The following is a 14,842-nucleotide window of genomic DNA, read 5'->3' on the forward strand; positions in this document are numbered from 1 at the left end:
CTGCATTTTGTCAGACCAGTGAAGATGGTGGTAAACTGTACTATTTGTATGGACCCTAGGTTACATTTTCCCATTATCATACTAACTGTATGTCTTGTAACCTTAGAGGTCCTGCTATTTTGTGGACAACGGTAGATGGTTCTTAAAATAACCTTGGTGTTAGGGGGCTCTTAAGAGCCGTTTCACTCCACGGCATACTGCCATGGAACTTCACCTGCCGGCGATGAAGTAGGTGGTCAGCTTCTCCCTCACCTGGAGTGCCTGCCTGGGGGTGTTGTTGGCACCTGCCCTGGTGACATCAGGTAGGTGACCATTTGGCGTGCCCGTCTCCATCCGGAGTGGCTCCTGGAATGACCTCTGCAGGTAGTTGTGGAGAACACATGTTGTGGAGAACACATGTGGTCTTCATGCAGGCATTGACATTTGAGGGGCTGAGACCAAGCACTCTCCGAAACATTCTCCATCGGGCTGCCAGACACCCAAAGATGCATTCAACAACTAACCTTGACCTGGATAGTCGTTTGTTAAAGATCCTTACAGCCTTTGGCAATGGCAGCTGGTGTCCAGCGTAGGGCCTAGGGAGGTTGGGTCTCAAGGAAAGACCTCGTTGCCGACAAAGACGTGGGGAACAGGTCCCAGATCTTCAGCCCCAGGGAGTGATGCAGGTGGTGGAATCTCCAGGGTGCCATCCTGAAGTGCCTGGCCAAAGGCAGAGTCCCGGAGGGTCCCGCCATCACTTCCCTTGTCGTAAGCACCAACATTGACGACATGGAAACAGTAGATGGCATCTACAACAGCCAAGAGTACAACTTAATATGTACCCTCGTTGTAGAATTGCGAACCCAAGCACGGTGGAGCCTGGATTACTACATGTTTCCCGGCAATGGAGCCAAGACAGTTGGGGAAATTCCACCTCTCCAGGAACTCGGCAGCAATGGCCCTCCAGTCTTCCTCCTTGGGGACAGACATGTATTCACCAACCAGACATGTATTCACCAACCAGACAGTCCCAAATGGCTTGTGCCACAGAGGGGACAATGCCTACCACTGTGGACCGTTCAACTCCGAAGCTGAATCCCATGGTTCTGTAGGAGTCCCGTCGCCAAGAATCTGAAATATAATTCAAAATAATTATCAATTTTGTGTGTAACTTGAAGTTCCACCCACATATCTACTCATACCTACCTCATTAGTTTATTATGCTCTAATTATATTGTAAGTCATCAACGATCATTAACAATGCCTTGAAACAATACAATTCAGTCTGACTGTATCAAACTGTAGCCCAACTCTACTCTTAGAAAAAAACGTGCTATCTAGAACCTAAAAGGGTTCTCCGGCTGTCCCCATAGGTCACAGGGGTGTCAAACTCATTCCACGGAGGGCCTAGTGTCTGCAGGTTTTTGGTTTTTCCTTTCAATAAAGCCCTAGACAACCAGGTGTGGGGAGTTCCTAACTAATTAGTGATGTTAATTCATCAATCAAGTACAAGGGAGGAGCGAAAACCCGCAGACACTCGGCCCCCCGTGGAATGAGTTTGACACCTGTGCCATAGGAGAACCCTATTCGGTTCCATGTATAACCTTTTCCCCAAAGGGTTCTACCTGGAACCAAAAAGGGTTATCCTATGGGGGAAGCAGAAGGACACTCTTGGAACCCTTTTTTTCTAAGAGTGTAAGTAATTCCAATAAGAATTTAATGAATGACTGTCTTGAACAAGGGGTCCTGGAGAAGACTAGCCTACCTTCTTCAGGGCAGAAGGCACCCCAACTTTCTTTCATTTGGTAACATTGCATCATTAAAGGATTTTAAACCAACTTTGGGGAGTTATAGTACGAATGAACATTCTGTAAAAGTACATCTGATGTCACATAGGGGCTATTAACTAGAGAGCCCTTCAGCTAGCTAGGTTGCACATAAAATATATCTAATATCAATCAATTACGGTATCAAAGGCTTTAAAAATGTACTCGAATTTAGCTTACGGGAGACAAATCGCCAGGCGTTCAACTGGGCTGATGGATTCCCGGTAGTTGGTTTCCATCCGGGCGATCCTGGCTCCAACAATCTGGAGCAGGTGATTGAACTGGCTGCGGTCCAGACGAAAGTAACTTCGGAATTCCTCTCCAGTCGAAGCTTTTGAATGACACGGTGGAACTCTCCTGCTGGACCCACAGAGACCTTCGCTTTCCGCAGGGCTGGTCCCGAACACCGGCCCAACAGCGCGATCAAGACCACCTTCCACAATGTTGGTCTCATTGTTGAAAGAGCCTACTCTCTGGTATCTCGACTATTTATTATTGCATTTCGCTCCAAAACTATGCATTTTGGAGGTACATTTTTGGATTTCGTCGAATAAATATGTGTGCTACTTGGCAAATAAATTAATAAAATATGTAAAGAAATTATGCAATCAAACTTTTTATTATGGAATCCCACTTTTTTTTACTGCATATGTGTGCAATAAAAATTCAACATTCTACTAGTCTACGCATACAATTTAATGCATACATTCGATTTACTACACAACGCATTACAACTGCCTCCAACGCAATGCTGCAAGGCAAACGCAGCGTTCCACTGGAAATGAATGTACTTCTAGTGTACCATAACGCAGTCGGTGTGTACTGCCTGAAAACTGACCGTTTACCAAGAACCAAACGGAAGCAAACAAGGCAAACGAAAACGGGCCTACCTGAATTAGTCCAATAGAAACGGTCGTTTGCATATTCTGTTTGGAGTAAATGGTTTGTTGCAAAACGTTTTGAAACAGAATTGGAGTAATGATCACACCCCAAAGTATCGAATGCGAAAGTTTGAATGATTGCTTTTTTTATTCTGACTGTACTGTGATTAACTGGGTCGATTTTGAAAACTGGGGGCAGCATGAGAACAGAGGGCATTAGATTAGTATCTACAAACTACAGTGCTTGTATTGGTTGTGTCTTTCAGGTTGCTTTGATGGAAGCCAAGCCACTCCTAACCTCAGGGCTTTAACGCCAGTCTCCTTTCTCATCCAAAGGCCCTTACAAATGCCAGACTACTGAATAAATCAAATACATTTTTTGCAGTAATATTTTCGACAAATATAAAAAGACAAAGCCATATTCAAACAAATACAAAACATTTACACCAGGTTACATGGTCTTGTACTGGCTGTGTTTGAATGAGTGTCTACAAATAATAAATGAACAGCTGTTCATAGATATTCAATCAAATATACAACATCAGCCCACATTATGATTTGGGCTGATCATTCTCAGTATAGGCTGATCATTTTCTCCTCGGTTTGGGAATGACGTAGTTACCACTTGTTGCCACGGGAATGAGGAGCTTTCGGGATTCCATTGGGAGATATTTCTCAATCAACACATTTACTGGCATGCTGTCAGTCAGAAACCCCTGTCTGGAGAGAAAAACAGAGTTAGAGAAAGACGAATGCACGCACACACACGAGAAGGAGATTATAGTACATACTGTACAGTTTACCACCTGACGAACCACAGCTATAAACAAACCTCCGCATCAGCAGCTCTACGTCCTCTACCTCAATGGTCTTCCTCTTGGCGTGAGCAGCAAACGTTTCCAAGTCATCAGCTAGTCGGTCAAAGTAGCGCTCCATTCTGGTAAGTAAATGTTACACATGCATTCATCCATCAATACATGATCATTAAGAAAGTCCTCTATTCTGTCACTAATACATATAATTTAACATCAACGATAAAAGGAAAATATCAGAATGCAACTTGTCTTTAAACAGATCGGTACATCACTAAATCACTTGATGTGCAAGTTAATGAACATAAGCACTTTCCCCTAAGATGGGTGTAGATTCTTACATCTCCTTTAGGACAGGGTAGACATCTGTAGACACCTTGGTCTTGGCGAAGTGTTTGAACACGCTCATGATGTAGCTCTTAGAGAGACCAGGATCCTTCTTGGCTGATCCAGTCCGCTTTCCCCTCACCGCTTTGGGCTTCACCGCAGCTGCAGCACCAGACAAAACACTGAGGCCCCAAAACACAACAGATTAGGTCACAAGCTTGCACACAATACTACTACTAAAATGATTGCATGTGTTTGTGTGTGACTTGCCTTGGTTGAAGGTCTTTGAGAACAGTGGGTGTGGCCAGGGGGTCAATAGGCAGAGCATTCCTCTTCTCTCTGACAAACGCAGGAGTCTTCATGGACAGCTCTGTAGGAAAGAAGGGGTTAGTCATCACAACATATACGCACGCACACACACACCTGAATACAGATTTTGTGGATCCAACCTTCACTCCGGATACCATCCCCCTCTTCCACATCATCCCAGTCCTCCTCATGCTCAGCTGGGCTCTGGGCAGTGATGGGGTGCAGGGATGAGTTGCTGCTGTGAGGGGCGTTGTTCTCAGGTTCAAAGGTCATCTCTAAAGGAGGCATGGAGTTCTCCATCTCCTCATTGCCACGGCTGGTGCCAGTTCTACTCAAACCTTCCAGCTCCTGCTCATCTTCCTGGGGCAACAGGGAGGGAGGGACGCTGCCAAGGGTTACTGTGCGGGTGTGGGCGCTCTCACTAGCTCCCACCTCCGGCCCGCTGTGCCACTCACCAGCCGTGTCCCCCTCTGACCTTCTGCCAGCCCAACCTACAAAACACACAAAGACATCAATAAAACAGTCTCACAAATACTACATTAAATAATAGAATAGACCCACAAATATTATTTTTCAAACTTGAAAAAGACTGAACAGTCTTGTTGACAAGCAGTGAAATACTGTCCACATCGGCCAATGTCACATCATGCTCTCATTACCAACCTGACTCACCAGTCTCTGTAGGATGGAGCGCTGCTCCCATGCTCTTGTAGCCCCTCCCTCCTTCAATCACTCCAGCAACCTTGCCGCCACCCTCTGAGCAATAAGCTCTCCGACTGATGTGCATTGCATTGTGTGTTAAACTCTGTGATGTCAATCTTTTTTCCTGCCCTTCTTCCACTACCTGTCCCCCTTCATCTGCAACATCATCTGCTGTCTGAGATTCAGCCACCTCGTCCTCTTCTGTCTGAGATTCAGCCACCTCGCCCTCTTCTGTCTGAGATTCAGCCACCTCGCCCTCTGCTGTCTGAGATTCAGCCACCTCGCCCTCTGCTGTCTGAGATTCAGCCACCTCGCCCTCTTCTGTCTGAGATTCAGCCACCTCGTCCTCTTCTGTCTGAGATTCAGCCACCTCGTCCTCTTCTGTCTGAGATTCAGCCACCTCGTCCTCTTCTGTCTGAGATTCAGCCACCTCGTCCTCTGCTGTCTGAGATTCAGCCACCTCGTCCTCTGCTGTCTGAGATTCAGCCACCTCGTCCTCTGCTGTCTGAGATTCAGCCACCTCGTCCTCTGCTGTCTGAGATTCAGCCACCTCGTCCTCTTCTGTCTGAGATTCAGCCACCTCGCCCTCTGCTGTCTGAGATTCAGCCACCTCGTCCTCTTCTGTCTGAGATTCAGCCACCTCGTCCTCTTCTGTCTGAGATTCAGCCACCTCGTCCTCTTCTGTCTGAGATTCAGCCACCTCGTCCTCTTCTGTCTGAGATTCAGCCACCTCGTCCTCTTCTGTCTGAGATTCAGCCACCTCGTCCTCTTCTTCTGTCTGGGAGTCAGCTACCGCTTCTACTTCTTCAGTCTGTGATTTGGACTCCTTCTGTCTCACTGAGTCCTCTCTCTGCCCAGCATCTCCAGCCAAATCCTCTCCATCTTTGTTGTCTAATTCCATCTTGTCCTCATTTTGTTCCCCTACCTCCTCCATATCTTTCTCATCCTCATCCTTCATTCCTCCCATTTCTCGCTGGATCTGTGTTCCCGTGATGGTGTCTTTGTCCTGGGTGGTGATAGTGAAGGTTGTTGCTGTGTCAACAGGCAGGGAGTAGAGCGCTGTGTTGCTGGTGATGATGTCATGGGTGATGTCAGGAGCGGTGAGGTCACTCAGTCCCGAGGTGAACCCCTCAGACCGAACGGTCTCACTGAGACCCTGCTGATCCTCCCTAACACTCAACTCTGAAAAACAGGGAAAGGGAGGTGGGCGTGGGAAGAGAAAAAGAGAGGTGGAAGAACTAGGTTTAAGTTCTACTCTTCACACAAAATGTAGTCTTACATAAGAGTCTCAATCTCATATTGTTCCAGATAATTTAAGTACATATCAAACAATATAATACACCGAACAAAAGACAAGCAGAGATATAAGGGGGGAAGAAATGAGATAGGATGCAGAGGAAGGGGCTTACCAGGGTCTCCACCCATCGCCGCCTGTCGATTCTGTAGGGCCTTGTCAAACTCCTCAAGGCAAATTTTTTTACGATTTGTTACCTTCCTTTGAAATCCCCTTTTCTCAGTCTGAACATCCACAAAGGGTGTTTTCAGGGAGAAGGTGATAGAGCTAGAAAATGTGTGAGAAAACAGCCTTAGTTACATTTCTGACATTCACCACTGAAATTCAATGAGCAGAAGTTTTTCCAATTTGCAGCTCTTTACCTTGGAGAGGCAGAAGACAGGGATGAGAGGTATTTTTCTGTTGCACTGCCACCTTCACCCTCTCCATCTGCAAACAAGGAATCCAAACATAAAATTCTATAAGAAAATGAATACATCCATCATCAGACTCCTAACCAACATGGTCCGAGACAGCTTCTACCCCCAGGCCATAATACTGCTAAATAGCCAGAAGACTATTAAATAGTTAGTCCATGTAACCATGAATTATATGCATGGATCCTTTCTTGCACTGACTACACTACCGTTCAAAAGTTTGGGGTCACTTAGACATTTCCTTGTTTTTTAAAGAAAAGCAATTTTTTTGGTCCATTAAAATAACATCAAATTGATCCGAAATACAGTGTAGACATTGTTAATGTTGTAAATGACTATTGTAGCTGGAAACGGCTGATTTTAGTGGAATATCTACATAGGCGTACAGAGGCCCATTATCAGCAACCATCACTCCTGTGTTCCAATGCCACGTTGTGTTAGCTAATCCTAGTTGATCATTTTAAAAGGCTAATTGATCATCAAAAAACCCTTTTGCGATTATGTTAGCACAACTGAAAACTGTTTAAAGAAGCAATAAAACCGGCCTTCTTTAGACTAGTTGAGTATTTCATTTTTTTAAATTTAAACTTTTTTAAAAACTAGGCAAGTCAGTTAAGAACAAATTCTTATTTACAATGGCGGCCTAGGCAAGTGGGTTAACTGCCTTGTTCAAGGGCAGAACGACAGATGTTTGCCTTGTCAGCTCAGTGATTCGATATAGCAACCTTTCGGTAACTGGCCCAACGCTCTAACCACTAGGCTACCCGCCACCCCATTAAATAGTACCCGCAAAACACCAGTCTCAATGTCAACAGTGAAGAGGCGACTCCGGGAGGCTGGCCTTCTAGGCAGAGTTGCAAATAAAAAGCCATATCTCAGACTGGCCAATAAAAATTTAAAATTAAGATGGGCAAAAGAGACTGGTCCGAGAAGGCCAGTGTCTAGAAGGCCAGCATCCCGGAGTCGCCTCTTCACTGTTGATGTTGAGACTGTTGTTTTGCGGGTACTATTTCATGAAGCTGCCAGTTGAGGACTTGTGAGGAGTCTGTTTCTCAAACTAGACCCTCTAATGTACTTGTCCTCTTGCTCAGTTGTGCACCGGGGCCTCCCACTCCTCTTTCTATTCTGGTTAGAGACAGTTTGCGCTGTTCTTTGAAGGGAGTAATCCACAGCGTTGTACGAGACCTTCAGTTTCTTGGCAATTTCGCACATGGAATTTCTCAGAACAAGAATAGACTGATGAGTTTCAGAAGAAAGTTCTTTGTTTCTGGCCATTTTGAGCTTGTAATCGAACCCACAAATGCTGATGCTCCAGATACTCAACTAATCTAAAGAAGGCCCGTTTTATTGCTTCTTTAAATCAGGAAACCATTTTTCAGCTGTGCTAACATAATTGCAAAAGGGTTTTGTAATGATCAATTAGCCTTTTAAAATGATCAACTTGGATTAGCTAACACAACGTGGCATTAGAACACAGGAGTGATGGTTGCTGATAATGAGCCTATGTACGCCTATGTAGATATTCCATAAAGAAATCTTCCGTTTCCAGCTACAACATTAACAATGTCTACACTGTATTTCAGATCAATTTGATGTTATTTTAATGGCCAAAAAATTTGCTTTTCTTTCAAAAACAAGGACATTTCTAAGTGACCCCAAACTTTTGAAAGGTAGTGTATATGTACTCACAATACTAATATATGGCTCATGAGCTAACATTTAATGGTAAAGTCTACAACTGTTGTATTTGCAGAATGTAACAAATACAATTTAATTTAATTTAAACATGAACCCATGAAAAGTGGAATTGTCAGTGGGTCAAAATGAGTGGAACAGAAAATCTCTTCTCATATAGAGCAGTTAACCAGTATGTTTAATCACACCCTCTAACACGTTCAGAACAGCAGTTACAGATGTCACACAAACTTAACCATGTGCACACACTGTACAGTGCTGACCCTGACCTTACCTTCATGTTCAAGCTGCCTGTTGAATGCTGTTATGTTGAGACTCCGACGTGGTCGCTTCCTGCTTAGTCCCTTCACCGTATTTGACAGGTTTACTGTGGTGGTCATGTCAGGGAGATCCAAGTCAGACAGCCCTGTACTAGGAGGCACAAACAAAAACAAGGTGTAAACGCACAAACACATCACCACACCAATAATGCAGAGGGCTGTGTGTCCTGAGTGCACCTCTGAGGATATCGTCCTTGTCTGTCAGCATACCTTGGGCGGTTGCTGTGAAGACTGGAGTTTGTGTAAGGCAGCTCTGGCTCCTTCTTGACTGGCCGGTCTTGAACCAGGAGGGATGTCTCCGGCTCTGACCAATCAAAGAGGAGACAGAAGAGCAACAAATACAAAGATCACTGAACAACGGGCCCTAATGTGCCCATGATGAGCATATAATAACACATCCATCTTACCGCTAGTCAATAATAAAAACACTGACCCACACACTGTGACATGACAACACTCACCTGTCTGCAGGATCCCCCTGAGTAGGTATCTAGGTGTGATGTCATCATCATAGAGAAGCGAGGCTGTGGCTGGTGCAGGCGTGTTTATCTTCCTGACTCCCTCTGATATAGTCCGTCTCTTACTGGGTGGCACTGGCAGGGAAAACCTGGAAGTGCTCTGTAAGAAAAAATACAAAAATGCCGATGAGCTCAACACAAGCCTTGTTTAAAACAGTTTCTCTGCCCAACACAGACAGATCTCCAAAGACAGATCTCCAAAGTAACGCCGGGCAGACACTACAGGATTCTCTAAACCATGCTGTCTTGACAAGGATGTGATTCCATAGCTAGAACGAGCTGTGGCTCAAAGCAGCCTCAAACGTTTTCAGTCAGACATTCATGCTTGCCCTACAGAGTTGAAATATCTAACCAATACATTTTTAATTGAATAACATTATGTGTAAAGAGCTGTAACGATTTGACACTTTGGCAAGGACAAACACATACTAGTAGTATTCATCGCTCCTGCTCGAGAGTACACATTCTGGGTGATGCGATACAATGTCATCATCTCACTGGCTCCTTCTCAGGAGAGCTCTCATTGGCTATTGCTGAATACCGTTCTCAAATATTGTCATTGCATATGTCACACTACAAGAGCATTGCAGATTTTGTGCAGATAAAATCAAACATGTTTGAAAATATTGGGATGTCTGGGACGGCTCAAAGACAGGATCAGTAGCCCTCTGATTGCGTCTCTGATCCGCTCACATTAAACAAGCGTAGCTGATGGCCGCGCACCCAGAGTAGGCAAGGACATTGGGATTTTGTCTTAGATCTCAAAAACTTGTCTGGGACAGCTAAAATTGGGCCCAAAAATCACATAGTGTAGACCCGGTTTAACCAGACCTCTCGAAGCTTATTTTTGATGCTCTGTTTGAGGGCCTCCTGTGGTGTAAGGGCCCCAACATCACTCCTCCTTAGTCTGATACTACGTCTGACTCTGGACCCCGGGGACTGGAACTGAGCCTGGGAGGCACTAGAGAGGACATAACACACATGGCTTATTCCATTAAAATTACACATTTTATCTTGAGATATCACAGTTGACAAGAGAGCCTGTCAACCTAACAGTAGACAACCGCTTGCCATAGCAAGTTTAGTTGATAGATAGTAGTAGGTACTGTGGGTGACACTTTTCGACAGTGTTGATTTACCTGCGGGTAATTGGGGACCTGGAGGACTCCGTATGAATTACACTTTGCAGGAGAACTCGAGCAGACACGTCCTCATCTACAGAATCCATGGCATAACGTTCAGTCTGTCGAAACAGAAGAAGTCAACGTTTTATCGATATTCTGGAAATAATTGACATACTGACAGCTTTAATTAACTAGCTAATTACTGGTTTAGTACTTGCTAGCTAACGTTAATGCAAATAAACACATAGCTTACTACTTCTGAAAGTGGGGTGACTAACGCGTTAACTTTAACTTCGCTAACGGATTAAATAAAATAATTAAATAAATAAAACCTAGCTAAGTTAGCTATCCATGCTAAGCTAAAGTTAAATATATCATACACTGACTTACACAATCAAGGAATTCTACCGAGTCGTGTTCACGATACGTTAGATTCGTGTCGCCTCTTTATGTGGGAAATCACCGTTTTGATGTGCTATTTTATGAAAGTATCCTAAGCTTGCTAGGATACTATCAAATAAATACAATAAACAGCTTGCTAGCTAGTGTTTACCTTTTAGCGGGTGGCTCCCGCGTTTAAAATTCAAGTGAAAACTCGCGTGATGAGAGTTTATGGATTGCATTATGGAACTTGTAGTTGATTTAAGTTCTTAGTTCTGATTCGCGCTTGCTTGGAAAGCAGTAATAATGGATACAATAGTTAAACATCTATCAACATAATAAAAGTCCGAGATATTATACACAAATACGTCTAAAAACATATGAATTGTGCGCAACACTAAACAAAATGTCATATTTTTGGGGCTACCTGCTTAGGACACAAAACAGGAAGTTGTAAGCATTGTGGGACGTGTAGTTCCGCTTCGAGGCCGATCGGCTTGATAACAACGCGAGGAAGAACGAAACAAAAATAAATTATACAAAACTTCAATAGAATAACAAGTTTATCAGATTTTCGTTGGAATAAACATGCCTGGATTCACCTGCTGTGTCCCTGGCTGCTACAACAACTCTCATCGGGACAGAGAGTTGCGGTTCTACACATTTCCAAAGGATACCACGCAAAGGGAGATTTGGCTCAAGAACATCTCCCGGGCCGGGGTGAGCGGCTGTTTTAGTACCTTCCAACCCACTACGGGACACCGCGTCTGTAGCGTACACTTTCCCGGTGGCAGAAAGACCTATACCGTTCGAGTACCGACGCTCTTCCCGCTGAGAGGAGTGAATGAACGCAAGAACCGAAGGGGCAGGAACAGGAAAGCGTCTGCGGCGGCGCCTGTTCCAGCCCCCAGTCCAGGCAGCATTGTCATCACCAACGTTGTTTCGACAGCCCCAGAATCCGTTGAGACCGCTCAGAGCGATGCAGTCACCGATGGCCCTATCGTGGTGCAGATCGGCCCGGACGGCGAATACCTCGGACCAGTAAATCCAGCCGCGCAGGGTGACGGGTCCTGTTTTACTGCAGTCGTCTCCAGCTCCACTGACCTGGCCAGGGGCGACGATCCCCCTGCAGACGCCGCTGCCCAGCAGCAGACTGTGCAGTACTACAGCGTTGTCAGCAACCCGCTGGACCACGCGTACTCGCTGACCACTGGGACCACCTCGGCCGAACTGCTTCGGAAGCTGAACGAGCAGCGAGACATCATCGCACTCATGGAAGTGAAGATGAAGGAGATGAAGGCAACCATCCGCCAGCTGCGCGTGACCGAGGCCAAGCTACAGGAGGAGGTGCGCGAGCGGGACCGTTTGCTGTCGGCAGGAGCAGCGGTAAAGAAAATGTGACCATCATTCCCACCCAAATGATGGATAACTAACGACCGTCGCGACCTAAGACTCTAACGTGAGATGAAGGGGGTCCGTGGGGAACAGAGCAACCCCTCTTTTTTACGAAAGCGATGATAATTTATTTTCAATAGAGGGATAGCAACTTGTTGGTCTACTAATGCTATTTTTGGCGAGCTAGTTGATAGTAATAATCCCATAGTTGCCTATAAAACATTGCCCAGTTTAGTCCACCCATGTGTTTGCTAAGTGCAAGCAGCCTTTTAGGAGTGTAAAATCATTGACGAATAAATTCTTGTGGATTGCCTGGCTGCAACTCTGTAGCCTACTTTCGACATAGAACATTTAAAGGGAGATGGGGGAATTATTAGGCCATTGTTTTGTTGTGAAGCTGTTTGTGTTTTGTATGTCAGTGTATGCAGTTGATTTCTCCTTGCAGTATATTAAACACCAGCTTTTCAGCTCAGAGGCCATCCTCCAAAACAAGGTTGCTTTGTGACTCTAACTGTGGGAAGATGTGTTGGGCATCATAAAAGTATGTGTGCTTATGAGGTGCCTATTTCCACCAGAGACCTGGCTTGATCCATGGCTCCATCTGGTTGTAAGACTTTTACACCACCTAAAGGTTCACTGTGACTGGTGTCTCAACCTTCTCCCAAATGGTTTGATACAGTATCTGCAGTTGGCACTCACATATGGATATTATGTTAACCTCTGACTGTTGAACTTTGACCTGACAGCAATGACTGTTCTTAAACCATATCCATTTGAAGTAAATTTAATTTTTAAATAATCTATCCTGAGTTGTTTCTTTATCTGTTTAAATTGATGCATGAGTGTTATTATGAGTGTTACTAATTTCTTGGATATAGCTCAGTAGGCTGGATAGTGACATTGGTGCAGTGACCTGGATCATATCATGCAGTTGATGTCTATCATTTCTATTCCCCTTTTCAATTGAAACAGACATTCTCTTAGAGAAATCCACTAAAGCGAACACCATAGGGATCTATAATCATGACATAATCTTATCTTGATTATTGGCCTGACGTATGGTCAAGTTCTGCAAAAAAATACCTAGTTAAGCTGTAGCTGGCCCAGGACAGAGCTGCACGTCTTGCTCTTCATTATAATCAGAGGGCTAATATTAATACTATGAATACCAGTTTCTCTTGGCTAAGAGTTGAGAAAAGACTGACTGCTTCACTTCTTGTTTTTATAAGAAATGTGTTGGACATTTCTAATTGTTTACTTGGTCAACTTACACACAGCACTGACACACACACTTACCTCACCAGACATGCCGCTAGGGGTCTTATCACAGTCCCCAGGTCCAGAACAAATTCAAGTAAATGCACAGCATTATACAGAGCCATGAGTGCATGGAACTCCCTTCCATCTTATATAGCGCAAGTGAACAGCAAACCTGGTTTGAAAAAAACAAATAAAGCAACATCTGATGGCACACTGCCTGTCCCCCATGTGAACTACTTGTTGTGTGTTTGTACTGACATGTATGTGTAACTGATATATATACACACACACTACATGTTAATGTTTTTAAATGTAAATTGTAAGGTCTTTTGCCTGTAATGTATTTTTCGTTATGCATCGGACCCCAGTAAGACTAGCTGTCACCATTGGCGTCTGCTAATGGGGATCCTAATACATCAAATTAAATTACTAGCTCACATTAAGGAATATCTGGTTTGGGGAGTTCATTTTCAAAATAAAGTTTTAATCCTCTCACCAGACCTGCAGCACTATACAGAAACTGTAGATGGCACTACAATACAGCTTGGACATCAATGTCACTGGACTTTCACCTCCCCATTCTGTCTGTCTAGTGTCCACCCCTATCGTCATCTTTTCTCTATCTCCCTTGGCGGATCATGGCCCACTATCTTACCTTCCTTTGTTATATGGGACCTTATGCATTCTCGCCACTGCCTTGTGTCACTTAGCATTAGAAAACTAAATTTATAAGAATATTTATTGTTACTTTCTATTGTATTATTTTGATGTAGATTATATCTATTAGTGACTTTAGCAAAGACTAATTCAAATCCATTTATCATAGTTAAATAAAGGTTTAAAAAAAAAAAAAAAAATTAAAGAGAGATGTGATTAGCATTGCAACGTAGGGGGCGTGGCGACAGTTTTTCATGCGAATATTCTAAAAACCGCATAAAAACAATACGCGCATTTTCCCACCAGAGATGTTTCCATCAAATTGACTTGTTGCTGATAAAAGGCTGTGCGTGGTGACGTAGTATACATAAAAATACATTTTGTGGTTAAATTCCCATGTGCCGAATAAAAAAGAGAAGTTAAATGGGTTTCCACCGCATCTTCAACTCCACTGATGGTTTTCTCACAAACTATGCTGCGTTATATAGCGAGTGTGCCCACTGTTGGGACGTACGCTCCAGCGGTGTTGGCTAGAGCTCATGTATAGCCTACATAGTGAGATTATTATTTATTTGTCAAATGGCAGCCAAACATCGACCATCATGTCACCATAACAAGACCCTCGACATTAATTGGAAAGGAGCATCAAGCTCCTCACCTTGCACTTTCATCACCCTGTGAAATTGATCATAATTTATTTAATCTGTAGCCTAATAAACTGTATGGTTTCCCAAATCGTAGTGGGAGGACCACACATGTCATAGCGTGACTCCAAGTTTTTCCCGATATGATAGTTATTGTATCAATATTCGCTCATAAAAGCGTTTCAATCGACATATCTCGCATAATTCATTTTACTGGCACAAAAAGATCCCACTATGTCTAGTGTATTGAGTTTCATCAACATTTGGAATGTTTCCAGAAAAATGTTCTGTTTCCATCAGGC

At 44.0% G+C, this 14,842-nt stretch overlaps 2 protein-coding genes across 5 annotated transcripts; one reads left to right on the forward strand and one right to left on the reverse strand.

Annotated features, from left to right (window-relative positions):
- Positions 1-2,362: 2,362 nt before the first annotated feature.
- Positions 2,363-11,435, reverse strand: LOC120025033 (centromere protein T-like). 4 transcript variants are annotated; one of them, XM_038969467.1, is made up of 14 exons: positions 11,187-11,435; positions 10,219-10,322; positions 9,911-10,040; positions 9,023-9,179; positions 8,772-8,865; positions 8,516-8,652; positions 6,493-6,559; positions 6,246-6,397; positions 4,798-6,018; positions 4,275-4,625; positions 4,096-4,195; positions 3,840-4,007; positions 3,519-3,623; positions 2,363-3,406 (listed from the first exon to the last, which is right to left on the reverse strand). In XM_038969467.1, exons 2-14 carry the CDS (start codon positions 10,305-10,307, stop codon positions 3,274-3,276), a joined length of 2,904 nt encoding a protein of 967 aa, XP_038825395.1. In that variant the 5' UTR covers positions 10,308-10,322; positions 11,187-11,435; the 3' UTR covers positions 2,363-3,273. The 4 variants fall into 4 exon arrangements, 3 of the variants coding, with proteins under 3 accessions (XP_038825395.1, XP_038825394.1, XP_038825397.1); XM_038969466.1 differs by lacking the exon at positions 11,187-11,435 and adding an exon at positions 10,594-10,762; XM_038969469.1 differs by lacking the exon at positions 11,187-11,435 and adding an exon at positions 10,594-10,762 and having other exon boundaries at positions 2,364-3,406; positions 4,807-6,018.
- On the forward strand, positions 11,059-12,780 carry LOC120025034 (THAP domain-containing protein 11-like). The gene has a single exon (XM_038969470.1). It carries the CDS (start codon positions 11,173-11,175, stop codon positions 11,983-11,985), a length of 813 nt encoding a protein of 270 aa, XP_038825398.1. The 5' UTR covers positions 11,059-11,172; the 3' UTR covers positions 11,986-12,780.
- Positions 12,781-14,842: the final 2,062 nt, after the last annotated feature.

Source organism: Salvelinus namaycush, chromosome 30, assembly GCF_016432855.1.
Source record: "Salvelinus namaycush isolate Seneca chromosome 30, SaNama_1.0, whole genome shotgun sequence".
Classification (NCBI taxonomy): Eukaryota; Metazoa; Chordata; class Actinopteri; order Salmoniformes; family Salmonidae; genus Salvelinus; species Salvelinus namaycush.